At 36.8% G+C, this 25,961-nt stretch overlaps 1 protein-coding gene across 1 annotated transcript in view; it reads left to right on the top strand.

Moving 5' to 3' along the window:
- The window catches only part of SEPSECS (Sep (O-phosphoserine) tRNA:Sec (selenocysteine) tRNA synthase), a 38,172-nt gene extending 13,093 nt beyond the window's left edge, over positions 1-25,079 (top strand). Inside the window, exons 7-12 of the mRNA XM_068975111.1 lie at positions 5,590-5,719; positions 5,848-5,939; positions 17,521-17,614; positions 19,353-19,443; positions 20,771-21,154; positions 24,343-25,079. Coding sequence (XP_068831212.1) covers positions 5,590-5,719; positions 5,848-5,939; positions 17,521-17,614; positions 19,353-19,443; positions 20,771-21,074 — 711 coding nt within the window. The 3' untranslated portion in view covers positions 21,075-21,154; positions 24,343-25,079. The remainder of the gene's footprint in view (positions 1-5,589; positions 5,720-5,847; positions 5,940-17,520; positions 17,615-19,352; positions 19,444-20,770; positions 21,155-24,342) is intronic.
- Positions 25,080-25,961: the final 882 nt, after the last annotated feature.

Below are 25,961 nucleotides of genomic sequence, written 5' to 3'. Positions count from 1 at the left end.
CATTGGAAGGACTGATGCTAAAGCTGAAACTCCAATACTTTGGCTACTTGATGTGAAGAACTGACTCATTTGAGAAGACCCTGATGCTGGGAAAGATTGAAGGCAGGAGCAGAAGAGAATGACAGAGGATGAGATGGTTGGATGGCATCACCGACTCAATGGACATGAGTTTGAGTAGGCTCTGGGATTTGGTGATGGGCAGGGAAGCCTGGCGTGCTGTATAGTCCATGGGTCTCAATGAGTCGGACATGACCGAGTGACTGAACTGAACTGTATACAACATTGTAAAGCAACTATACCTCAATTTTTTTTAATCTGTTTTTCTTGGAAAAAAAAATTCAGATTATTTTATTTAACTTTCTCAAAATATTCCATTACCAGTGTTCTCATTTTTCTAATGTACTTGATTATAGTATTCACAAAATGTTGAATATTTATTCTAGCATATAACTGTGGAGTTGGCAAATAGGAAAGGACTGTTTTCTGTTAGGGGAAGGACTCTGTTCACTGTTACATCCTCAGTCTTTGGGACAGAACCTGGTACATAATTGGCACTCAATAATTGATTACTCCAAATTGAATTATATTTACTTGCAGTGATTATTCATGCTGTATTAGTATATCGATAGATATTATCGATAGATGAGTTTTATGATTTGTGTGCATAACGATGTAAATCAAGTACTCAGTTTTGACACACATGTAATTTGTGTTATGTGGTTAAGAGTTGCTCACAGATTATCTGTGGTCTCCCACGTGGTGGTGAATACTTCTTAGTTCTGTAGGTCCTATCTCATAAATTTTTTGTTTTCTTTTTTATTCTTCTGAGTGTACTAGTATTATCTCTGATAAAAATATGGTTTGTATGATAGTATTAGCCGATTTTCTTAATTTCTTTACTCGAAGGTTGTACCAGTTAAGATGTAATTGACTGCACGTAACAGAAACCCAACCCAAATTAGCTTAGTCAATAAAGAAATAGATTAGCTTGCATAACAAAAGAGGTCCAGAGGTGGAGTGGTATGCCAGGTTTTTTAAAACCTTTGTGGAAAATCATTTACTGTTTCCTTGATATCCTTTTCCATAACTCCTTAACTCTTTAAGCCTTCATCACAATTTTAGATTATATTATATCTAACTTGAATAGTGGCAGAGGAACTCTTGAAAAAACATGATTTCAGTGATTCATTTTTATTCCATCTCCCTTTCCCCCTTTTCCTCTCTCTTCCTCTTTAATTTTTAGCATCCTCGGTTCTTTTAAAAGTTAAATATACCAGCATTCCTAAAAGTTTAGAAAAATGAGGAAGGAGTAGATCACTCATAAACCTGTTACCCTAACAGTTACCTTTAGTAATTTCTGTTTCCCTTTTCTCTCTTTTTTAAAATACATACATGGTTATACCTGTTATGTATACTTCGCATTAACATTTTAAAATTTAGTAAAAATATTTAATTTTTAAATTTAAATATTAACTTTGTGTTTCTATACTCTCCACATGCCTATGAAGTTTCATAATAATCAATTTAATGGTTCCTTAACATTTATCCAGATGTTACATACTTAAGCCAGCAATGTTGATGACATATTTTTGAATACTGGAGAATTTGATGGTGTAATTGAAGAAATAAGACTATGAAAGCTTCCTGTGGGGTTATACATCACGAATAGACTACTTTGTCATCACTTCTCTTCATTTGTGAGGTGATTTTACTAAAATTTTAACCAGAAAATAACATTATAAGATGGTGAATGAATTTTTATGAGGTAGTTGTTGTATTGTTGCAGATACTGTATTACCTTCTAGAACTGATAGTTCTTTAAAAAAGCAAAGAGCCGTACGTGAACATTGACCCTTACAAAAAGAGGTGGTGTCCCTGTTGCTTTCAACCAAATAAATATTTGGGTCTTATTGGTGCTAGTTGTTTCATGACATTTTAAAAAATTAAAATTAACTTTATTTCAGTAGTTTGTATTCATTGTACGTGCCATTTACTCACACATGTGTCAGGCATCCTGCTAGACTTTTAAAGTTTATTAAATTAATCCTAACAATTTAAGGTATACTTCTTATTGTTTCTGTTCTGCAAATGAAAAAACACACTCAGAGGTATTAAGTGACTTGCCTAAGGAGCCAAGCTGCAAAATGGCCCATCTAGTTCTATGTGACTCCAAGGCCCTTATTTTCCTCTAAAAAACAAAGTACTAAAACTGCAAAGCTTTCTTGAGAAGATAATATTGCAATAATCAAGCAATCAGGGAAGAAAGAGGTATAACTAAAATGTTTCCAAATTCTTTTAATTTTTTTTAAGGGCAGTACCACAGAATGACTTAATGCTGAGCATACCGTGCATTCTGATCTGCATATATGGCCAGGAAATTAACTTTGCAAAACGTATAATTCTGATATATATTAAACTGACCACCTTAGACTCATAGAATATGGGTGTGAGGACACATTACTAGATAGGGTTGTAGTAGAGTCACAAAATTACGTAGAATTAATTTAAATTTTAGAGTTAGAATGGATTGTTAAGCTCCCAAAGTGTGGGAAGCAGTGAGTGTTTTTATTGAGGATTTGAGAGAAGTAGGTGTTATCCTGCTTATTCATAGACCTGTCAGTTCATTCAACACATATTTGCAGGGTTCCCACAGATGTGCCAGGCACCAGGGTAGGCACTGGGGATGCAGTGTGATTGTAACACTCTTCCTCCTCATGGAGTGGAAGCAGACAGTGAGCAGTAAAGATGACAGGTCTTCATAAATGCTCTAGCGTTTGAGAGGAGGGGTGTCAGATGGAGTGATCCAGGGAGTCCTCTGAGAAGTAACATTTGAGCAGAGTCCTGAGTGATATAAAAGAGTGAGTTGGGTGGTACCCTAACCCTAACCCTGGAGAGATTCCAGGCAGGAAGTAACACTGAGGCCAGGGTGTCCCGGGAATGGGTGAAGAAGAGGCCGGTATAGCTGGGCCAGGGCAAATGAGGGCGGCAGTGAGGGTAAAGAGGTTCTGAGATGTGGTAAAGGTTTGAGATTTTATTCTTGGTATGATCATCAGCCAGTGGAAGGTTTTGAGCAGGAGAATAGCCTGTGACTTACTTTTTTAAACCATCGTTTTGGCTGTGCTGTGGGAAATGGCCTGCAGGAAGACAAGTATGGAAGGTTGTTGCAGCTGCCCACGTGAGATGTGTTGGTGGCCTAGGCCAGGGTGGTAGCTGCTAAGGTGTTAAGGAACAGTTCGATTCAGATGTATTTTGAGAGTCGATCTTATAGGGTATGCTGATGAATCAGATGCAAGAAATGAGGAAATGAGGATTCAGGGCCTCCAAGACTTCTGGTGTGAGTTGCTGGAAAGATGAAAATGCTATAGGATACTATTTAATCCTTTAAACATGAGTTCTTCATCGCACTTACCTAGGTTTTTGCGAGGGTGACTTTCAGTGTGTGCACGTGTGCTCAGTTGCTCAATCAAGTCTGACTCTGCGACCCCATGGACTGTAGCCCACCAGGCTCCTCTCCATGGGGTTCTCCAGGCGAGAACACTGGAGTGGGTTGCCATTTCCTCTCCAGGGGATCTTCCCAATCCAGGGAGCAAACCCATGTCTCCTGTGACTCCTGCATTGGCCGACGGATTCTTTACACCGAGCTACCTGGGAAGCCCCGGGTGACTTTCAGTAAGACGCTTTAACTTCCTGTGCTATTAAGTATATTTCTGACCTTGGGCACATCACTTTAATTTCTTTATGCCTTAATTTTCTCATCTGTAAGACAGTTATTATTTGACATCTGCCCAGAGGGGTATTGCAAAGGTTAAATGAGTTAAGAATGTAGAGTGCTTAGAACAGTGCCTGGTGCATGGTAAGTTCTCCGTAAATTCTAGCCTTAATTATTGTATGAACAGTCATCTGTTTTATTCACTGCTGCTGTGTCCAGGACCTGGAGCGGTGTATAATATAGGTGCCCCAATATTTGTCCTCTGAATAAATGAGTGAGTGCATGAACTGATAAATGGCCACTGTTTACTTCATAGTACATGCTCCTGTGTTACCTATTCTGTTTAAGCCCTTCTAGCCTTGTAGTGTGTTTCTTGCCTCCTCAGTAATAGCCTCAGACCTTAGTGTGAAGAACGAGATCTATACACCATTCCTAGCCTGTTTGTTTTCCTGCCACAGAGTTTGCTGCCCTTTGAATGCTTTCTGTGTTTTAGTAGTGAAGGGATTCTAGCAAAGTCTTGTGGATTGCCCTCTTAGTACTCCTGCTCCCAATTTAAGTTCAGATTTCTCTTGGGACATCTTGGGCAGTACTTAAATGTTTATGAAAAGGTGACTCCATTCCACTTTATTTTTATGTGCTACTGCTTTCATAGTTTTCAGTTATTTATTCAGTGACTTTGCATGGCTTTCAGTTATTTATTCAGTTAGTCTCCTATGCTTCTCTCTGTTTTCCTGTGGAAAGATGAGATTTTTTCTCTGATCATAGTTTATGAGGAAATTAGAAAGGAGAATGATGGGGAAGGTTACGATTGAAACAATCCCGTGATAGCCTCCAGAGTGGTCTGTGCCCTTTTTCTGCTTTTGCGGCTTCTCCCTATTGCCTGGATCTGGTCTCTCAGATTAGGCTACCTATCTGCTCCTTCTATTCCCCCAGAGATATGGATGTGGATATAAAGTGGGAAGATGAAGGTCAAATGTGGTTACAGTACTAATAGGAACGTAGATTGTGAATACAGATTGAAAATCTGTGGCTATAGATAAAGAAGAAAAACTATCTTAGCTGAAATTTAGATAGTATCTCAGTTTTTAAAAGGAGAAAATTGAAACACATTAAGCAGAAGGTCATGGACTGTGTTGCATGGGACTAGAACTTAGTTTTACATTTCTAGCAAGTATTCCATTTTTCACCAGAATATGAAATTTTCACTTGAAGTTCATTTGCAATGGAATTGGATCATCCAAGATTATGACATTAGGAAACAAAAGTTACGTAGGACCATTGCCAATAGTATACCCCCCAAAATTCCGTTAGTTGATGTTAAAAATAAAATCTTTCTTTTCTCTGTTGTTATCCAAGTGGTGGTAGGAGCAGAAAGTGAAAGTTGCACAGTCGTGTCCGACTCTTTGCAACCCCCTGGACTATACACAGTCCATGGAATTCTCCAGGCCAGAATACTGGAGTGGGTAGCCTTTCCCTTCCCAGGGGATCTTCCCAACCCAGGGATTGAACCCAGGTCTCCCACATTACAAGCGGGTTCTTTACCAGCTGAGCCACTAGGGAAGCCCAAGAATACTGGAGTGGGTAGTCTATCCTTTCTCCAGGGGATCTTCCTGACTCAGGAATTGAACTGGGGTCTCCTGCATTGCAGGCGGATTCTTTATCAACTGAGCTATGAGGGAGGCCCTCCAGTTATAAGAAGCAGCCTTTAAAAACTCCATTTAATACTTAAAAATATTTTACTGGTGTTTATACAAAGAAAATAAAAATATTTGATCTGTGTTTTTATTTCCGTGCATTGTTTTAATGACATTTATTAGTAGCAATTGCTGTCCTTTCTTCTGGAAACTAATAATATAATATTGCATGTTATTCTGTTCTAGGGAGCTCGTGTTGGTAGAGTAGATGCTTTCGTTCAGAGCTTGGACAAAAATTTTATGGTTCCAGTAGGTGGTGCTATAATTGCTGGCTTTAATGATTCCTTCATTCAGGAAATAAGCAAGATGTATCCAGGTAAATAAATCAGTTGCTCTTCAGAAAAAGTAACTAATAAACAAAAATCCATTTGTATATAGGCTACTGTAATAAGTCTACTTTACAAAGCTTTTTCTCCCTAATGTAACATATCATCCTTATTTCAGGAAGAGCTTCAGCTTCACCTTCTTTAGATGTCCTTATTACTTTATTATCACTTGGATCAAATGGCTACAAGAAGCTATTAAAAGAAAGAAAGGTAAGGTTTCCCTGGAGGTATAAAATAATATCCTTGACTAAAACAGTACTCCAGAGTATTGGTGTTTCTATCTATTGGTTTACCACTTTGGGATATAGATACCTAGTACAGTCCTAGGGGATTGACTTTGATTTGGTTTTCAATTAATCATTGTTATCCCATCTATTTAGATATCCTGAGGAATCTAGAAAAAGTGATTTTGTTTTTGTGTTTGTTTTTTTGAGAAAGTCCTGTATCAGGGATTCTATTAGTTCAGTAAAATTTAATTCATTTATCACTTATAGGTAAATAGAAGCTCTTAAAAGACAGACAGACAAGTTTTTTCTTTTTAGTTTTGGAAGACTTGTTTAGATGTGACATGTCATTTGCAGGAGGAAAAATACAGGTCAGAAGTTGACCAGCTTGTCTTTCTAAGTAATAAGTCCATCCCTTGCCATTATTGGAATGCTGAACTCATTGATTATGTTGATTATGGAAAGTGACGTTTGTGCTTGAAAACTGGACTTTGTCTTCAACACTAAAAGCTAGCTTAATTCAGGGCAGCTTCAAAATTGTAGTCAGAGACAGTGTTGAAAGGGCAGGTCAGATTAAGATGTTTTATTCATCTCCAGTCTGGGAGGCCTACAGGTTCCTGGTATCGTTTTTGTATCTATAACTTTCTAATACTTAGTAGCAGTTACAGTCCCTAAGATTTATAATATTAATTTACATATTTTAAAATATTTTCATGTATATCATCTGATAGATCCTCTCAACAAACAGCCTTATGAATATCTAACAGAAATTTAAAACTTTGTGCTCTGTTTTATCCTAGTCCCTTTCTTCCCACTAATTCAACCCATAGGAAAGTAATTGCTTACTTTTTATTGTTAGGATATCTTTTAAGATTTACATGATATAGGAAAAGATGGTCAACCTCAGTCTTTAGGGAAATACAAATTAAAGTGAGATATCACTAATATAAAAAACAAAAACTAATATAAAAAACTAATCAGCAACTTTGATAACACTTTGGCAGTTTTTTGTATACTTACCACAAAAACTAGTGTCCCACTCTTATCTGTTTAGTCAAGAGAAATGAAAATCTGTATGTGTACAAAAACTTATATGTGAATGCTCATGGTGATTTTATTCATAATTGCCAAAACTGGGAAACAACTCAAATGTCCATCATCTGGGGTATAAACAAACTGGTACACACATACTCTGCAGTAAAAAGGAACCAACTACTAATATATGCAACAGCATAATAACTCTCAAATGCATTATGCTAAATGAAATAAGCCAGACTTGAAAGGCTACATATTGTATGGTTTTACTTACATGCCATCTTTTTTGTAAAAGGCAAAAAGATGTCAGGACAGAAAAGAGATCAGTGGATGCTAGAGGCCTGGGTTGGGGAGGGGACTATTAATGGTAGTGAAATGTTTTGTATCTTGATAGTGGCAGTAGTTCCATGACTGTATGTTTGTCAAAATTCACAGAAGTGGACACCTGAAATTTTACTATGTGTAAATTATGCCTCAATAGACCTGAAAAGAAATTCTAGATGATTAGACTAAAACTCCAGTTTAATGAACTCCAAAAAATAATCATCTTGTTGTAGAGAGAGAAAACCTCAGCAGAATGTTTCAAGGCTCTGTCCCCATAGGACAGATGGAGACTGTTGACTGAGGAAAACCATCACCTGTTTATGTTAAAGTTTAGTTGTATCAGACACCAGTGGGTCATGGCTCTCCTATCCCTACTTGTTTAACTATGGTAAAGGTACTTGAACTCACAAATTTTATTCCCTTATTTGTGAAAGAAACAACTGGCATCTCAGGCCACTTCTAGTTCTGAAAATTATAGAATATTTCTTAAAATGAAATAGCTGCTTTCTGGGCCTTGGGTATTATAGTCATGGGAATTGGCCTGTAATTTAGTAATCCAGCACAAGTCATACGGGTAATTTATTTCAAGCATTTTTAAGTTTGAAAATTTTGAGATGATCTCTTCAATTTCATGGTGTCTCATATCCATTTCCACCCCTGTTAAGCCGTCTTGACCTACCCCCTCCCCCAATCTGAACAGTGACAAGCTCATTTAAAATAGCATGGTCTAAAGTATGGACCAGTGTTTCTATGAAATAGAAATAAATAGTGGAGAACTTTGATTGTAGGATAAGTTTCGCTGAGTAACTAATTTACTAAGTATCTGTTGAGCATATATTATGTGTCAAGCCTATAATATTGATATAGTAACCAATAAGATAGACAAAAGATACCTGCTCTTGTGGAGCTTGCATTTTGTATGAAGGATACCACCAATAAACAAATAACATAAAATATAAATTATAAAGTTTGTTTAATACATAAATTATACAGGTGAAAGCACTGTGGAAAAGAACAGAGTAAAATAAGCGGGGTTAGGGTTGATGTGACAGGGGAGATGGTGAGAACTGATTTTTAAAATACAGTGGTTAGTGCAAGCCTCATTGAGAACCTGACTTCTGAGTTGACTTGAAGAAGTTTGAGGGAGTATACTCCCTGAAGTGTATGATGGAGAAGAGTATTTCAGGCAAAAACCAGTACCTGAAATTAGGGCAGAAGACTGGGAGCTGACTGTGGCTCAGGTCATGAGCTCCTTGTTGCCAAATTCAGACTTAAATTGAAGAAAGTAGGGAAAACCACTAGACCATTCAGGTATGACCTAAATCAAATCCCTTATGATTATGCAGTGGAAGCGAGAGACAGATTTAAGGGACTAAATCTGATAGAGTGCCTGATGAACTATGGACAGAGGTTTGTGACATTGTATAGGAGACACTGTTCAAGACCATCCCCAAGAAATAGAAATGCAGGAAAGCAAAATGGCTCTCTGAGGAGGCCTTACAAATAGCTGTGAAAAGAAGAGAAGTGAAAGGCAAAGGAAAAAAGCAAAGATATACTCATTTGAATGCAGAGTTCCAAAGAATAGCAAGGAGAGATAAGAAAGCTTTCCTTAGCGATCAGTGCAAAGAAATAGAGGAAAACAATAAAATGCAAAAGACTAGAGATCTCTTCAAGAAAATTCAAGATACCAAGGGGACATTTCATCCAAAGATGGGCTCAATAAAAGACAGAAATAGTATGGACTAAAAGAAGCAGAAGATATTAAGAAGAGGTGGCAATAATACACAGAAGAACTATATAAAAAAGATCTTCATGACCCAGGTAATCATGATGGTGTGATCATTCACCTAGAGCCAGACATCCTGGAATGTGAAGTCAAAGGGATCTTAGGAAGCATCACTACGAACAAAGCTAGTGGAGGTGATGGAATTCCAGTTGACCTGTTTCAGTCCTAAAAGATAATGCTGTGAAAGTGCTACACTCAATATGCCAGCAAATTTGGAAAACTCAGAAATGGCCCCAGGAATGAAAAAGGTCCGTTTCCATTCTAATCCCAAAGAAAGGCAATGCCAAAGAATGCTCAAACTAATGCACAGTTGCACTCATCTCACATGCTAGTAAAGTAATGCTCAGAATTCTCCAAGCCAGGCTTCAACAGTACGAGAACCGTGAACTTCCAGATGTTCAAGCCGGTTTTAGAAAAGGCAGAGGAACCAGAGATCAAATTGCCAACATCCGCTGGATCATTGAAAAAGCAAGAGAGTTCCAGAAAAACATCTGTTTCTGCTTTATTGACTATGCCAAAGCCTTTGACTGTGTGGATCACAATAAACTGTGGAAAATTCTTCAAGAGATGGGAATACCAGACCACCTGACCTGCCTCTTGAGAAACCTATATGCAGGTCAGGAAGCAACAGTTAGAACTGGACATGGACCAACAGACTGGTTCCAAATAGGAAAAGGAGTACATCAAGGCTGTATATTGTCACCCTGCTTGTTTAATTTATAGGCAGAGTACATCATGAGAAATGCTGGGCTGGATGAAGCACAAGCTGGAGTCAAGATTGCTGGGAGAAATATCAATAACCTCATATATGCAGATGGCAGCACCCTTATGGCAGAAAGTGAAGAACTGAAGAGCCTCTTGATGAAAGTGAAAGAGGAGAGTGAAAAAGTTGACTTAAAGCTCAATGTTCAGAAAACTAAGATCATGGCATCCGGTCCCATCACTTCATGGGAAATAGATGGGGAAACAGTGGAAACAGTGTCAGACTTTATTTGGGGGGCTCCAAAATCACTGCAGATGGTGATTGCAGACATGAAATTAAAAGACACTTGCTCCTTGGAAGAAAAGCTATGACCAACCTAGACAGCATTTTAAAAAGCAGAGATATTACTTTGCCAACAAAGGTCCATCTAGTCAAAGCTATGGTTTTTCCAGTGGTCATGTATGGATGTGAGAGTTGGGCCATAAAGAAGGCTGAGTCAGAGAACTGATGCTTTTGAACTGTGGTGTTGGAGAAGACTCTTGAGAGTCCCTTGGACTGCAAGGAGCTCCATCCTAAAGGAGATCAGTCCTGAATAGTCATTGGAAGGACTGATGTTGAAGGTGAAACTCCCATACTGTGGCCACCTGATGTGAAGACCTGACTCATTTGAAAAGACCCTGATGCTGGGAAAGATTGAAGGTGGAAGGAGAATGGGACGACAGAGGATGAGATGGTTGGATGGCGTCACCGACTCAGTGGACATGAGTTTGAGTAAACTCTGGAAGTTGGTGATGGACAGGGAGACCTGGCATGCTGCAGTCCAGGAGGTTGCAAAGAGTCGGACACGACTGAGCAACTGAACTGAACAGTGCATTTGAGAAGCAGAGAAGAGGGCAGTGTGGTTAGGGCAAAGAGATTAAGGAGAGTTGTGAGAGTTGAGGTCAGGATGGTAATGGGGACGATGCTGGTCATGTATGCTTCTAGGCCATGTAAGGTCTTTGCCTTGTATTCTGAGTAAAATAGCCATTATAGGATTTTCAATAGAGAAATATTGCTTGTTCTAACTCTCATCAGACTTGTAATTATTTATTTGGTATGTAGATTTCCCCTGCAGTGTAAGTGCAGGGTTTTAACCACTGGACCACCAGGGAAGTCCCTAGTCACTGGATTTTTAACAGACTTCCCTGATAAATCTGATGCACACCCAAGCTTAAAATCCATTATTTTGGGGCCCACAAATCATTTGTATGTATAATGGAAGCTTGGAACAGAAACCTGCAATGTCATAGTGTTGTAGTGTTTATGAAAGTGAAAAGTGAAAGGACATTTGGGAACACATAAGTCCACTCTTCAGTCTTGTTTTACACAGAATAAGTATCTTTCTATAAAATTAGGCAGAAAACAAATAACACGTTAGTGCTGACATCTCATATGACTTAGATATTCTTATAGAGACATTTCTCTATAGGGATATAGTTGAAAACTCGTGAAAAAGGAATGACTTAAAATGGTGATTACCTGTTGTATGTAGCATTTGCTGTGCTTGAACAGGGCTTTCTCTTAGCAGATACTCTTCTTCCAAAAGGACTTTTCTTACCCCTAAGAATTTTGAAATTGTTGATCTTAGGGATGTTCTGGCATCTTTATGCAGTCTAGGAATTTCTTTTATGCCATGCTTCTTACTTTTGACATTTAGAGTTTGACTTTAAAATTTTAAGTTACTTTTAGATGATTCCAAGGTCCCGTGCACATATACGTTTTGCTTAACATGAGTGAAAGTCCACCTGCTTTGAGACTGACGTGCAGTAATGTGTAGCTCAGCTGGTAAATGGATCCAGTAGGCAGCCCAGCTCTGATTTCACTGGGACTTTGTCCTTTATTAACCACTGGGTAAATATTTTGTGGGGAAATAGTCCACTTTAGGTGTCAAGAGATCCCTTGCTTTGTAGCATCCAGAACTTTGTTATTTTTCTTTATTTAGATAACGTAGAGTGGAAGGAACAGGGACAGGAAAAGAACAGGATTACGGCTTCAATATATTAGCATGTGTCTGTATGCGTCCTGCTGCTGCTGCTACTACTGCTAAGTCGCTTCATTCGTGTCCGACTCTGTGCGACCCCAGAGACGGCAGCCCACCAGGCTCCTCTGTCCATGGGATTTGCCAGGCAAGAACACTGGAGTGGGTTGCCATTGCCTTCTCCGATGAGTCCTGCTAGCTAATGTTAATTATTTTAGTTTGAAAACTGTTCAGCTAAGAGAAGAGTAGGTGGGGGGGAACATATTTTTACGAATGTCTGCTGTATGTCTAGGACTCTGCTAGGTTCACTGTATTCATTATTTCATGCAATGCCTGTGGTACTCAGAGCAAGTTTATGAGGTAGATATCCCCATTTTACAGATGCAATTGAGGTTAGGAGAAGTTACATACTTACCCAGAATCACATGTAAGTGCCAGAACTGCTGTTGAAAGCCAAGTCTGTGTGATACTGAAGCCTCTGCACTTTCTGTCTTCCCACTCTTCCCACCTGCTTCCAGTCACCTATCAACTGTTGTGGAAGTGTTTGCCTGCTCTGTGCAAGGCATCTGAACCATAAAAATAGTAATCTCATGACCCCTTTTCTTATCTAATGGAGGTGTGTAAAATCCCAAAAGCTCTAATGTATTCATTGATTTTATTTAAAATTCTTTGTATTGAATTTACTTAGAACAGAGACTATCTATAGTAGTAATCTTCAGAGTATAAAAATGCTCATTTGAGAACTCTGTCATTGTAAGAGAATAAAAGTTTGCTTTTTAACAACTTCATTCAACAGGAAAGTCTTTTTCTTGAAAAATGTGGATGTCCTCCATAAACCATAATTGCATATATGTAGCATAAATATTGTTTTTTTATTGGATTTGTTGCAGAAGTAAAGCCCTCTTTTGTTTAAATGGACTTGCTTTTGAACTGTGAAAATTTAATCGTGATAGTTTATTGGTTCAGCTCTGGAGAAGCTGAGGCATAGCTATTTTGCTCCAGCCAGAGCTATTTTTATACCATCACTGAGAGCTCCTTTTTATATTATTGGTGTTATTGCGTACTAAAAAAGGAGTGTTAAAAGAAAGCTTAGGATTTTTTAAAATTCTGTGCCCTTATTCACCACAATGATATTTTTAGAGGTTATTTCATCTAGCTATATCTCTTCCAAAAAGGCTTTATCTTTTTCACAGTAAAAGCAGACAAGAACTCAGCTTGAAGCCGTTCCTTCTCAAGCCTTCTTTTTTGAAGAGTGAAAGGATCTAAGAGAGTGGAACTGTGTGTGTGTGAATTGAACCTCTTTGCCCTTAGCCCCTTCCTGATCAACATGTCTGCTTCACTGAGAGAAGTGACCAGGAAGTTTAACTGAAGAGGCCTTTAAGAAAAGGGATGAAAACTGCAGAAACTATTTCTTTGAGTTGCTCTATGCAAAAGAATGATCAGTCTTAGATGTTCATCCCTGCTTCAGATTTGGTTCCAGAGAAGACCATTATTCTGCTTAGCTTTACTTTTTAGACGAGTGCTCTGCTGAACAGGACAGGCAGGTAATCGTTCATTGTTGCAAATATCTGCTGGTTTGGAGAAGAGAATATCTACAGAAAAGGAATGAAAAATGGCTGCTTCCGTGACTGGAATTTGTTTGCTGAGACTTGGAGAACGTTAGACAAACAACTCAAACAAACTTTGTAGCCCTAAAGGTAGAGTAGTTGAATCCCAACGAAAGTGTCAGATTTTAGGCCTGGATATGAAGCATCAGTAGAAAAGTTTGAAAGCTTTAGCCTGTGCTGCATGGAGTGTGTCTGGATGCTGTGGCCTGGTCATAGTCATAGTAGCAGCATCCCACATTGAGTGTGTTTGTCTTCACTTAGGAACATCTGTGTGAGTGGATATGTACCTCCAGTCCATTGTCTGTCCATCCTTATATGTTATCATTGAAATACCAGACTACTTGTTATGTTTCCTTTTTGATTTATTACCCACCTTATGGGGCATATTGTAATGATATGTGAAGTTCTCTTTCATCTTGTAACATGAAATAGTTATTTCAAAAGACGTGGTTACCTAAGACCCTTTTCTTTAAAATTCAGTGAATTATGTACATCTTGGGTTGTGGGAACAGATAAGCTAGATGTTGGGCTTCAAAACTGCAAATCAGTTTGCAAAAGGCTATATGAAAGATAATGCTTAATGTAATTCAACTTCTCTTCCATTAACATCTTGAGTTATGGTGTAAAATTCTGTATTTTTATTCTAGAAATGTAGCTGACATTAGCATTCAGGTGTACGGTTCAGCTTATCTCTGGTGAAGAATCTTTTAAAATTAAGTTAAATACAGCACAAAAGACATAGAAAATCAATAATATTTCATTTCTTTTAAGTAAGATCTTTCTATATACATTTGTTTGGAGTGCTTATAAATTTCTCCCTTTACAGGAGTATTTTATAATAAATGTCACTTATAGATTTAACTGTAGGAAAAAAATAGTGCAGGTTTTGAAATACCTTTAATATATCAGATAAAAAACTGCTTAGCTAAGTATTAGTGTAGGAAATAGTGGTACAGTCTCTTAAATGATATTTTTAAAGTGTAGTGATATTAATAGGAGAGCATTTAGGACCCTAATATGTGAAATACTATAGGACTCAGTACATTGTGCTTTAAGATATTTTAAGCTGCTTTGCTTGTCATAAACCTTTATACAGACTAGAGATACTAAAAACATTTGAAGATGGATGTGAACTTGAGTCACAAATACATTCTTTTTTGTTTAATTACTTCCATACTAGTAATATGTGATTTATTTACTTTAGCATTACACTTATAGTCTGAAGATTTTTATTCTAATATTAGCTACCATTCTAGTGGTATTAGCAAGTGATTGATAGAACTGGTTAGAATTAATTTGTTAAGATATTAGAAATTGAACACTGGAAAAATCTGTTTTTTAATAGCCATGTATGCATTAGTGAATTTAAAAGCACCCTCTAAGGGTGTTATTAAGAAACCATTTCCTCTCTCTTTTTTTAAAGAAATAGCTAAGTACAAATTAAGGAGAAACTAACTACTCTTTTCAGGTACCTTTTATTCTATAAGTGTGACCATGTTGGTGGTTACTGTGGCAGTCATACTAGAGAGAATAATATTTTAAATTTGGCCCTCACAATTGAAATAAGTTTTTCGTTATTAGTGTTAGAGGGGAGAATGTGGGAGTCTGTAAGAGGCATTTCCTGGCTCTCAGGTTTGTTTCTGCTTATGGGAGGTTAATGAATTTGAGAGTAAGCGAGAATTAGATGCCCATTCAGACTTTAATATATAATATTATGAAGAATCAGCAGTTAACATCTAAATTAAAATATATGACTCTTTTTTTTTTCTTTTTTAAACAACACTGAACATTTTCAAAATTTTATTTTTAATGTTTTTGGCCTGTGGGATCTTAGTTCCCCAGCCAGGGATTGAACCCAGACCATTGGCAGTGAAAGCACCAAGTCCTAACCACTGGACCTCCAGGGGAATTCCCAACACTGAGCATTATGTTAGTGACCTAGTTACTTTATAGTAGAGGGAAATACATAAATGAAACCCAGGAATTTTGCTCTTCATTAACACTGGCATGGTACTAAAAGATTATGAATTATTCCAGTTGTAGGAAAAACTCTTGATTTTTAAATTTCATTTGATTTTCTCATAATTTCACCTAGTGAAGTGAACATCAGAATATTAGTTTAAGACGGAAGGGCCAGGAAATCTTTATATGTCTAAGAAAAGATGCCTACTCTCTTTTCTGTTACTGCAAATGGTGATAACATATGTCTCCTAAAGTATTTCCATATACTTTTTTTTAATGACAGAAGAGAAAAACTTATTAAATATAACAATATGTTTACTTATAACTTCATTTGGTATGACAAATTTGGGTGTTAACTTTTTTAATATAAAAAGAATCAGTATATTTTAGTGACCTAAGATTTCATAATTCTGGCATGCTGAGAATTGATATTAAAAGATCCTAAAAATTTAAGAATGACTATTAAAGTTTTTTTAGGTCAGAATATAAAATATACTGTGTTGACAAGGATAAAAATGCTTGTGGTCTTAAGGAGACTCATTCATAATTCATAAACCTGGTAGGAATTTTCCTCTTCTTTTAATCCTTACCTAACAAAAGACAGAGTTAGTCATCTGCTATGTGCTTTAGACAGGAAAAAGCTACTCTGGGTCGCAGTGTGGGCTCAGACTCACCAATCCTTACCTTAGAGAAAACTGAAGCCGCTTACGTGGTCTTTGAAGTTCAAGTACGATTTCCTCCTGTCTCCACTTAGGCACTCTGTTGGCCCTTGGCTCTTTAGTACATCATTAGAATTTATATGTCTTGACTGTGGCTGGAGGAGGTCATTGCAAATGGGTTTGTTCAGCTGCAGACTTACTGGGGCAGATATTCATTTCAACACTTTTTAAAGTCCTTACTAGGAGAAGAAAAAACAATTTTAGGTCAAACAGTTGCCAACTTAATATTTATTTGTAGCTTCATTAAATTCTCAAATGTGCCTGTGCACATGAAATTTTGTACTTGTAAAATAATATGTATTTTTATTTTTTACTACTAGATATACTTTTCAGAGTAGGATCAAGAGTACAGTTTTTAGTTGTTAGCTGCTATATTTTTTTAATTGAGTTAAAAGGTAATTGTTAATTTTAAGTTTATAATATTTAAAGGAAATTAATTTTTAAACTGTCTCTTCCCAATTCACTTACATACTAAAATCTTGGCATATTTTTCTTGATGTTGGGAAAACAGTGGTGAAGAAGGTAAGGAGTCCCAGCTTTCAAGGAGTTTTTCCATTCTAGTGCGTAGTCATAGGCAATATTTATTTGAGCACATAAAAGAGATAACTTCAGACTGTGTACGTATAGTGAAGGAACCAAAATAGACAGTGGTGCTGGCGGGAGATTAGGAGTTGGAGGTAGGCAGGGTCAACAGTTACTTTAACAGGGAAGCGATAAAGGAAGGTCTCCTTAGATGGTGACAAAAGGGACCACTCATGGAGTGATCTGGGACAAGAGCCTTCCTGGTCCTGGAGGAGCAGGCGCAAAGGTTATGACGTGTCCAGGGATCAGAAAAGGAGGCTGATGTGGCTGGCACGTAGTAAGTGGAGGGAATGGTTGTTGCTGAGTTGGGCATTTTGGCTCGGCTGGATCATGCGGGGCCTTATAGATAAAGAGTTTTTGTTTTTTGCTTTTTTAAATACTTACAGGAGGAAGTTGGGAGGAACATGATCTGATTTATATTTTTGAAAGACCACTCTGGCCTCAGTCTGAAGAACAGATTGTAGAAAGGCGGGAAAGTAGGCAGAGAAGTCATTTAGAATCTATTGCTGTGATCCAGGGGAGAGGTTGATGGCTGCTTGGACTAGAGTGGTAGCCCTGGAGTTCTGAAAAGAGGATGGATTTCTGATAGATATGTGATAGCACCTGAGCAGGAAATGTTCTGGTTCTTTACCTTTAAATCCTATGCTTTCAGATCATCTGGCAGCTCTGAATCTCACTATATTGTTGCAAAGGAAAGAATTGTTCCTAGGGCTCATGGATGAGTTAATTTACAGCATAGACTATACACCACTCAGATTTGTTTTACTCAATCTGGCAAGTTGCAGTGAGTGTTTATTTGATTTTCTGTAAATGTAACATTTTGTTGTTGCAGGAAATGTTTTCCTATTTGTCCAACCAACTAAAGAAGCTGTCAGAAGCCTACAATGAAAGACTGTTGCATACACCTCACAATCCCATATCTTTAGGTAATTTTTTTTCTATTTTAAAACATTAGTACTTCTGAACCATTTCCAGTGGGAAGCTGATATTTCTCAAAAGAGTATGGATTCTTCCTTGTTACAGTGATGTTTCTAATTTCATTACAGTACTAATTTGTAAATTTAAAAAATTTAGTTAGCCTTTTTAAATACTTGAATGTATTTCAAAGGTAAAACCTATGTGCTGAAAGAATTCAAATCTGTATTATGTTACAATGAATATATGGAAAAAATACTTTGACCTCTTGCTTCTTACCAGAATAATTTGGTCAATAATAATGAATCTATGTAACTATTTAAAAATTTCTACCAGTTAAAAAAACACCATAACATTGGATATTAAAGTTGCTCTTATAGTTTTTAATGCTGTTATTGTTAGTTTTCCTTAGTGTGCCTATGTTAGAGATACCAGTGTTTATGATAATTTAACATTGGCATTGTAGTACAGGAGCTACTGAAGGGGTAATATGGATGTTGACTTCTATGTATTTCACTAACATTTAAGCTTCATCATTACCTCTTTCAATTTGTGAATATAAATAGTATAATATGGTTCATATTTATGTATATCTGAGGAAAGTAAGGAAATTAATAATTTGTAGTTGAAGCCTTTTCCAGGAATGAACTTCCTTGGAAAACCATTTGGCCACTGATAGATAATAACTCACCCCGGTCAGTCTTCTCTGTTGGTTTAAAATCTAGGTAGATGGTATAGAAGGTGATATGGTGTGATCTGAATTTCAGTTCTGCCATGTAGTAGCCTCTAACTTTCCTTTCCCTGTCTATAAGTAGAGATAATGATCCCTCACTTACAAAGTTAAAAGTGGTTGAGATAATAACTGTAAAGTATCTAGTATGGTAAGTCATACGATTCATGTCATTGTTACCTGAATTTAATTGGAATATTCACTCTTGGGAAGGGTTGTATGGAAATTCTTTTCTGAGTATGTTAGCTTGTTTTAAAATATTTTTCTTTGATATGGAAGAAAATCCTTAACTATAATTTATTAAGTGCATTAACGTGAAATGGTGCCATGAGACAGTGAATAAAAAGTGCTATCTCCATGAAATAAGCCAGTTGCAAAAGATAAATGCCATATGATTCCACCTGTGTGCGGCACTTAGAGTACTCAAAATCACGATAGAAAGTGTAATGCCGGTTGCTAGGGTCGGGGAGAATGGAGAATTACAGTTTAATGGGTATAGAGTGTCAGTTTTTAAGAGAAAAAGAGTTATGGAGATGAATGGTGTGATGGTTGTATAACAGTGTTTGAGGTATTTAATACTACTGAAGTATACAGAGAAGGCAATGGCACCCCACTCCAGTACTCTTGCCTGGAGAATCCCATGGACGGAGGAGCCTGGTGGGCTGCAGTCCATGGGGTCACTAAGAGTCGGGCATGACTGAGCGACTTCACTTTCACTTTTCACTCTCATGCATTGGAGAAGGAAACGGCAACCCACTCCAGTGTTCTTGCCTGGAGAATCCCAGGGACGGGGGAGCCTGGTGGGCTGCTGTCTATGGGGTCGCACAGAGTCGGACATGACTGAAGCGACTTAGCAGCAGCACCAGCAGCATATACTTAAAAATTGGGTAAGATGGTAAATTTTATGCTTTATGTTTATTAACACAATTTTAAAAAGTAATGTCTTCATGATTATTTGTTTCTTGAGTGGTTTTGTGCTGGTGAACCAAGGCTCACTGGAATACTGTTTTCTCTTTCAGCTATGACACTTAAAACCCTAGATAAACACTGTAGCAAAGCTGTCACTCAGCTTGGCTCCATGCTTTTTACAAGACAGGTTTCTGGAGCCAGGTAAGTATGTTCAAAAGGGGATTGGTTTTATTTTGTGTTATAAAGTTAATGAAGTATGTTTCCTTACCAGTAAGTCCCTCAAGTATACGGTGAGCTATACCTGAGGATTCATCATGGAGGAAATAGTGATGAGGTAGAGAATCTGTGAGGCTGTTATGCATCCACCTGTAGCATGTGAAGTAGTCACAAAGGGATATGAATCTTGTTTAACATATACACGAAAACAGAGTTCATTACCCTCTGTACAAATTTTTGTATTTATTTTCCTTTGTTAGATAATCTTCACATTATGGTGTTAGAAATAAGTTAGCTTCCTTCTTAAATGAAAATGTTTTTAAGGAAAAGTCCATTTATTAAACAGAAAACAGCTATGAATTCTTGTCTTGCCTTTGAAAAATGTCTTTTTTGCTTTTATAGCTTAAGATGAATTTCATTTTATATTTGATGAGGTCAGAGAAAGATGACTTGGAGTAGCTTGCTCTAAGTACTCTTCTTTACATGCTTCTACTAAAGAATTTCTCTCTGACTACCAGAGGTCAGAGATTTCACATCAAAGAACAACTTTTTAAAAGGAAAACGTCTTAAATTACTTCACCTTTTTAACTTGATGAGCTCTCTCTGTATGCAGCATAGTTTTGACACTTATAAAATGGTTTTCTTGGCCTTGCTTTTTAGTGTTGCCACTATTTGTCTTTATGTTTAGGTTGATCTTAATTGGCTGCTTTAAAAAAAAAGTACATTAGAAATCTGCTTATATCAAGTATGCCAGTGAAATCAAGCTTTAAAAATGCATGTGCCTTACTGAATATTGCTAGTTGCTGACCATCAATCCACTGTAAGCAGTTATGCGATTTCTTCTGCAGCCTTGCTCTAAAACCTTCCATGCATAATATGATCAGATAGGTGTAATTTTAGTCTATTGATTACTTAAGGCGATACGTGGCAGTTAATCAAAGTGGTTTGATTTACAAACTTAAATATTCCAGTTAAGTGCGTATATGTGAAGTGTCAGATTTCCATATTTGGTACAAAAACGAAAATAATTTTCTTTCTACTTTTTTGAAGATGTGAAGGTGTTTTTGATTTCTAGAGCTTGATGATAAGTTAATGGCAAGCATCAGATAGTACCTTTCTGTGTGAAGTGCACTGTATCGTATAATTTTATTTTAAGGCTGACAGTCTATTTTCATAGGCTACGATCTATGGCTGTTTTTAAACTTCTTAGTAAGTGGGTGTAAGGCTTAGTAACACAGCTTTCTTTTGTTTATGAGTGATACTCTGTTAACATCACCAGACATATTAAATTGGTAAATCTTTTCCCTTTCAGGGTTGTTCCTCTTGGGTCTATGCAGACTGTGAGTGGCTACACTTTCAGAGGCTTTATGTCACATACAAATAATTACCCTTGTGCTTACCTCAATGCTGCGTCAGCCATTGGAATGAAGACACAGGATGTGGACTTGTTCATAAAGAGACTTGACAAGTGTTTAAAGACAGTCAGAAAGGAACAAAATAAAGAGAGTGATGTATCTGGAGTTGACAATAATGACAAAACTGAAGATGTGGATGTAGAAGAAATGGCTTTAAAACTAGATACTGTACGTCTTGACACATGCCAGGATTCTTCTTGATGACATGTGAAGGGTTTCTTTTTGATAATTTGAAAGAAGTGAGGAAGCTACAGTATAAGCTAACAGTTTAAAGACAAAACGTAAGATTTTTGAATTGAGAATTTCATGGAGAATATTTGGTCAAGGAATAGAATACAGTCTGAGCTAGCCATTGATGATTGTTAGATTTGTTGTTTTTAGACTGCTTCAATCATTACCATCCTCAACAGGTCATAATATACAATTAACATTTTTCTAATTGTTAAACATTTACCAATTAAGCATTATGATTCAGATAATTCTTACTAATATGTTGATAGTAAAACTACACATGACCTCTGATTCTCTTTGAAATGTGTAGACTGTGTTCCTCTGACCATTTTCTGTCATTCACAAATTACTTAGTTTCTGACCACACAGAATTTAGGAAGATCACTAATGCTACTATTTACTAGATGTTTGTCGATGTGTGTAAGTCATTGTATGCCTGTAAAATGGATATTTCCTAGGAAAGCAGAGTCAAGGTGTAAGCTTTAATTTTCACTCAATAGAAATGGATCTCAACTTCAGGATGATTTGCTTATATCTAAGAAACATCTGGGGATCTTTTTGATTGTCAAAACTAGCAGAATACTATTGATATCCAGTTAGTGGAGGCCAGGCATGCTGTTCAGCATCCTACAATGGGCAAGACAACTTCCCAAACCAAAGATTTATCTAGCCCCAAATTTCACTAGAGCTGTGGTTGAGAAACACTGCTCTAAATTCTCTCATAGCTCAGTCGGTAAAGAATCTGCCTGCAATGCAGGAGACCCAGATTCGATTCCTGGAAGGGAAAGATCCCTTGGAGAAGGAAATGGCAACTCACTCCAATATTCTTGCCTGGAGAATCCCATGGACAGAGAAGCCTGGCAGGCTATATAGTCCATGGGGTTGCAAGAGTTGGACATGACTTAGCGACTAAACCACCACCAAAGTAAGAGAACTAAGTAAACAGAAGTTTCCATTGCAACTTTACTTAACTAGTAACTTAATATAAAGTAGCTCTGTAAATGTTAATGAACTACACAGTATGCAGATTCTTAACTGATAACTGAGGTTACCTCTTCTGAGTATATAATTATAAATTGTTAATACAACATGTGTGCATTTTTCCATTTGAGAAAGTGAAAACTTTATTTCAATGTTTTTGCCTCAAGAAATCTTGGTTAGCTTGTTCAGGTGTTTTGTACAGCCATCATCAAGAGTGGTTAACATGGGGATTCTGAACATATTTTTGCTGGGGAGGTGAAAATGATGGAGTATGATGAACAGGTGTATTCCCTACCCATTGCCCCTATGCTTCCTTTCTGAATCTGAAATCCTAGACTTACTGGCTATAACTGTTATTTTTGGTGTTAATTTTAAGACTGATAGCCTAAGGAATTAGTGAAGCTCCTGAATGCACCAAAGTTTCAAAACTGTGTTTCTTAAGACTTGCTCTGTGGAGCATTTATTCCTAAGAGACGCTCAAGGGTATGAAAGCTTCCATGAGCAAGTTGGGAACTTTGCAAACCTGCCTATTGGCATATTAAAGGCTCTAAGAATCCCTTCTATTTGAGTTTGAATATATCCTTGTCTAAAGATGGAACGTGTTTTTTAAATTAAATACTTACTGACGTCCCATTGAATGTATTTTTGAAAACACTACAGTAGAGAATGCCACTTTTCTTTCTGGATTGTGTTTTTCTCCATTGGTTTGGTACTGTAAACTGTGTTAAACATGAGCTCAGATTGCTGTGACTCCCACTGGTAACTTAGAATATTTTATTGTCAACTTTGGAAGCCCACTGTTGAGAGAAGTACTTAATTACAACTATTGTAAAGGGTTGCTTTGAAATTTTTGTATGTCTGGGGTTCAGATATTTGAAGTGTCTGGGTTCTTTAAATACTTCTTTCAAAGGTAAATCCTGGGTTAAAAAGTTGTATAATGTTTTTAACGTGAATTTGGGACTGACTCGAAGAACTAGTTAAGATGAAGAGTTGCTATAGACCCTCTCCAGTCTGTAAAAGGAAATGAAGTGATGTTGTGGATGTAGAGGCAGTATAGTGTCCACATAAGCCAAGATCATCTTACAGAATGAGGGATCTGTTTTATGTGATCATCATTTAACTTAAGAAAGGCCAGAGTCGAGAGACCCGCAAATGTTTTCTCATCCGTGGTGTATCAGCAGTTCTTGGGCTACAGCTGCTGAATAGATAATAATTCTAATTGAAGATAAATTACACGAACCCACATGTGAATGATAGATATGTTATAACATTTCATTCCTGGTGCATAAAATCAGCTGCAGCTTTTACCATTAGCCCCTTCTTTTCAGAGGTTTTAGAATTCCAGCTCTATCCCTGCTGGTTTCAATTTGACCTTGAGGTTGTAGAAGTCAAGGATTTTTGAAGGGATATTATAGGTTCTGCACATTTAGGCTTTCCTTTGTTCCCACTCCAGTGTCCTTTGACTTGCTGTCTCTCCTTTCCGTGTACATACAAGTTATTTATTTTAATCTCCTAATAATGATTGGTAAGCCTCATAATTGGCTTTAGTTATCGTCTCACTGGGGCAAAGGGCCAACTGATGATATCTTTTCCAATCAGTGGCTAAGATGACCTCTTCTATCTTTGTGATCCAACTGCCCTTATTAAGACTATCAGGTAGAATTTTGGAGTTTGGTTTTTAAAGTCATTGGGCTGTGTGGTAGTCTGCCCAGAAAAGAAAATTGAATAACATGAAATATTCTTTAGGTCACTACACCCAATGTGTTACTTATTATACACAGAGCAGGAAAGGGTATTTTCAATCCAATTCTCAATTTGGCTCTTAAGTTCTCTGCTGACAAATTCTCCCTCTATCAGGGAATGATATGTGATACTAGCCTTAGGAACTCTGTGTTCAACTATAAATCTTTTTATTTAGCTTTTTGCATTAGTGGATGAGTTGATCAAATGTGAATTATTGAGTACAGTTATGTTCAGTCAGTGGGTACTTGATATACAGAATAACTTTAAATATAAATTGAGGGTTTTTTTTCCTGATATTTTGCCCTAGCACATACCTCTATTGTGGTTCTGTTTCTTTAACCACTATAATAAGTACTATCATGAGGTCTAAGCTATAGGGTATGCTTTTGGTTTTAGACTAGACGGCCATGGTAGGTCTTAGTAAAATTAAACAGATAATTTGTTCAACCAGTGATGTTACTTTAATATTGAATTAGTAGCTCATCCTAAGTTATATTCTTGTCTTCTTTCGTAGAGGAAAAATCCAGCAACTGACAGGTATGGCGAGCCCTGAGGAGTCTCATTCAGGGAAACGTTTTTGAATACATACACATTTGGTGCATATAAAATCTGGTTTTTCTTTTCCCACTGTCTGAAATGTACCCATTTCTGCCAAGCCCTTAAATGGCTTTGTGTTTTGCATTCATGAGGCCAATCTCGTTTTGAAACTAAGTTTGTGTATGTAGAAGTTTAATTATTTCAGAGGTTTGATACCCTCTGAATAATTTGATAAACAACTGAATATGCTGTGAACATCTTTTTTAAGTTCCTGTAAATAGTTTTTTCTTGTCTGTCACGTTGTGTTGATTACTGGTCTCTTCCAGCCACTCAGCATACAAGTCTGAGACTTCCCTGTGTATTCTTTCGTGCCTGCCTTTCTACTTTCATGCTCTTCTTGGTCATTATGGTGTGTACACATGTCAGATGATGAATTCAAGGCTAATGACTATATGTTTATAATTGTCCACCTAATATTTTGAAGTTCAATCTAAGGCCTTAAGCAAAATATGAAACTATTTATATGGTCTTGTTTTTATCAAGTGATATTGGTGTCAACTTGAACTTTTAGAGAACTGTAAAGAAAGGCTATGTTTAAATGTATAGTTGTGAGGGATTTTAGCTATTAGAATTGAAGCTGGTGTCAGCCTGCTAACTTACATGTTTTACTAAAAGAGAAAGATATTTCCAAAAATATTTTTGGTGTAGACTGTTTAAAAATAAGACTGAATTGTATAATTTATTATGCAATAAATTTTTAATAAATCATGGCAGTGCATTACATTATTTTACCTAATCATTGCTGCAGATAAAAATCTGAAAGTACAGATAACTAACATTAAATTACTTGGACGTATTTTCATTTAGTCATCAGTATTAACTTGCCTAGAAATCAGCAAGGAAAGTCATACTTTGTAATGAGACTCATGAGTCATGGGGGTGGAGGCTAGATTATTATTTTTTTTTAAAGAGGAAGGAGAAAAGAATCTTCCAGCACCCATTTCACAAAGCTCTGTTGACTGTAGAAGGTTGGAGGCTTAGAAGTATTTAAAAAGAAACATGTTAATTAAATATAAAATGGTAATACTTCCTTCTTCAGCAGACTTCATTTTTAAATTGTACTGTTTGATTTTTGCAGGTTCTCATTTGATTTTTAATTAAATCTTTGCACTGGTACTTATTAACCCATGTGAATTCATATTTAACCTCTCTGAATCTCAGTCTCATCCTATGTTAAGTGGGTACAATCCTTTAGGATTGAGGATTTAAATGAGATATAAAGTGATTAACTCGATACTTGAAACATAGCACTTGCTGTTAATAACTGCTGTGATGGTCTGCATAAAGCTATAATGTACCAATTTTTACTAGATTTAAATTAAATTTTAAAAATTAAATAAAAATCTATTTCTTAGCTTATTAGGTGGATTTTTTTTTTCAGCCACACTATGTGGCTTATGGGATCTTTGTTCCCTAATCAGAGGAACCTTGGCCATGGCATGAAAGCACCAAGTCCTAAACACAGGAACCCACCAGCGAATTCCTAGTAGAATTATTTTTGAGAGAGAGTTATCAATGAAATTTTGTTCATTTCCA

Source organism: Capricornis sumatraensis, chromosome 7 (assembly GCF_032405125.1).
Source record: "Capricornis sumatraensis isolate serow.1 chromosome 7, serow.2, whole genome shotgun sequence".
Taxonomy (NCBI): domain Eukaryota; kingdom Metazoa; phylum Chordata; class Mammalia; order Artiodactyla; family Bovidae; genus Capricornis; species Capricornis sumatraensis.
The sequence above is the reverse complement of the archived record's forward strand: the minus strand, read 5'-3'. Positions and strand labels throughout refer to the sequence as shown.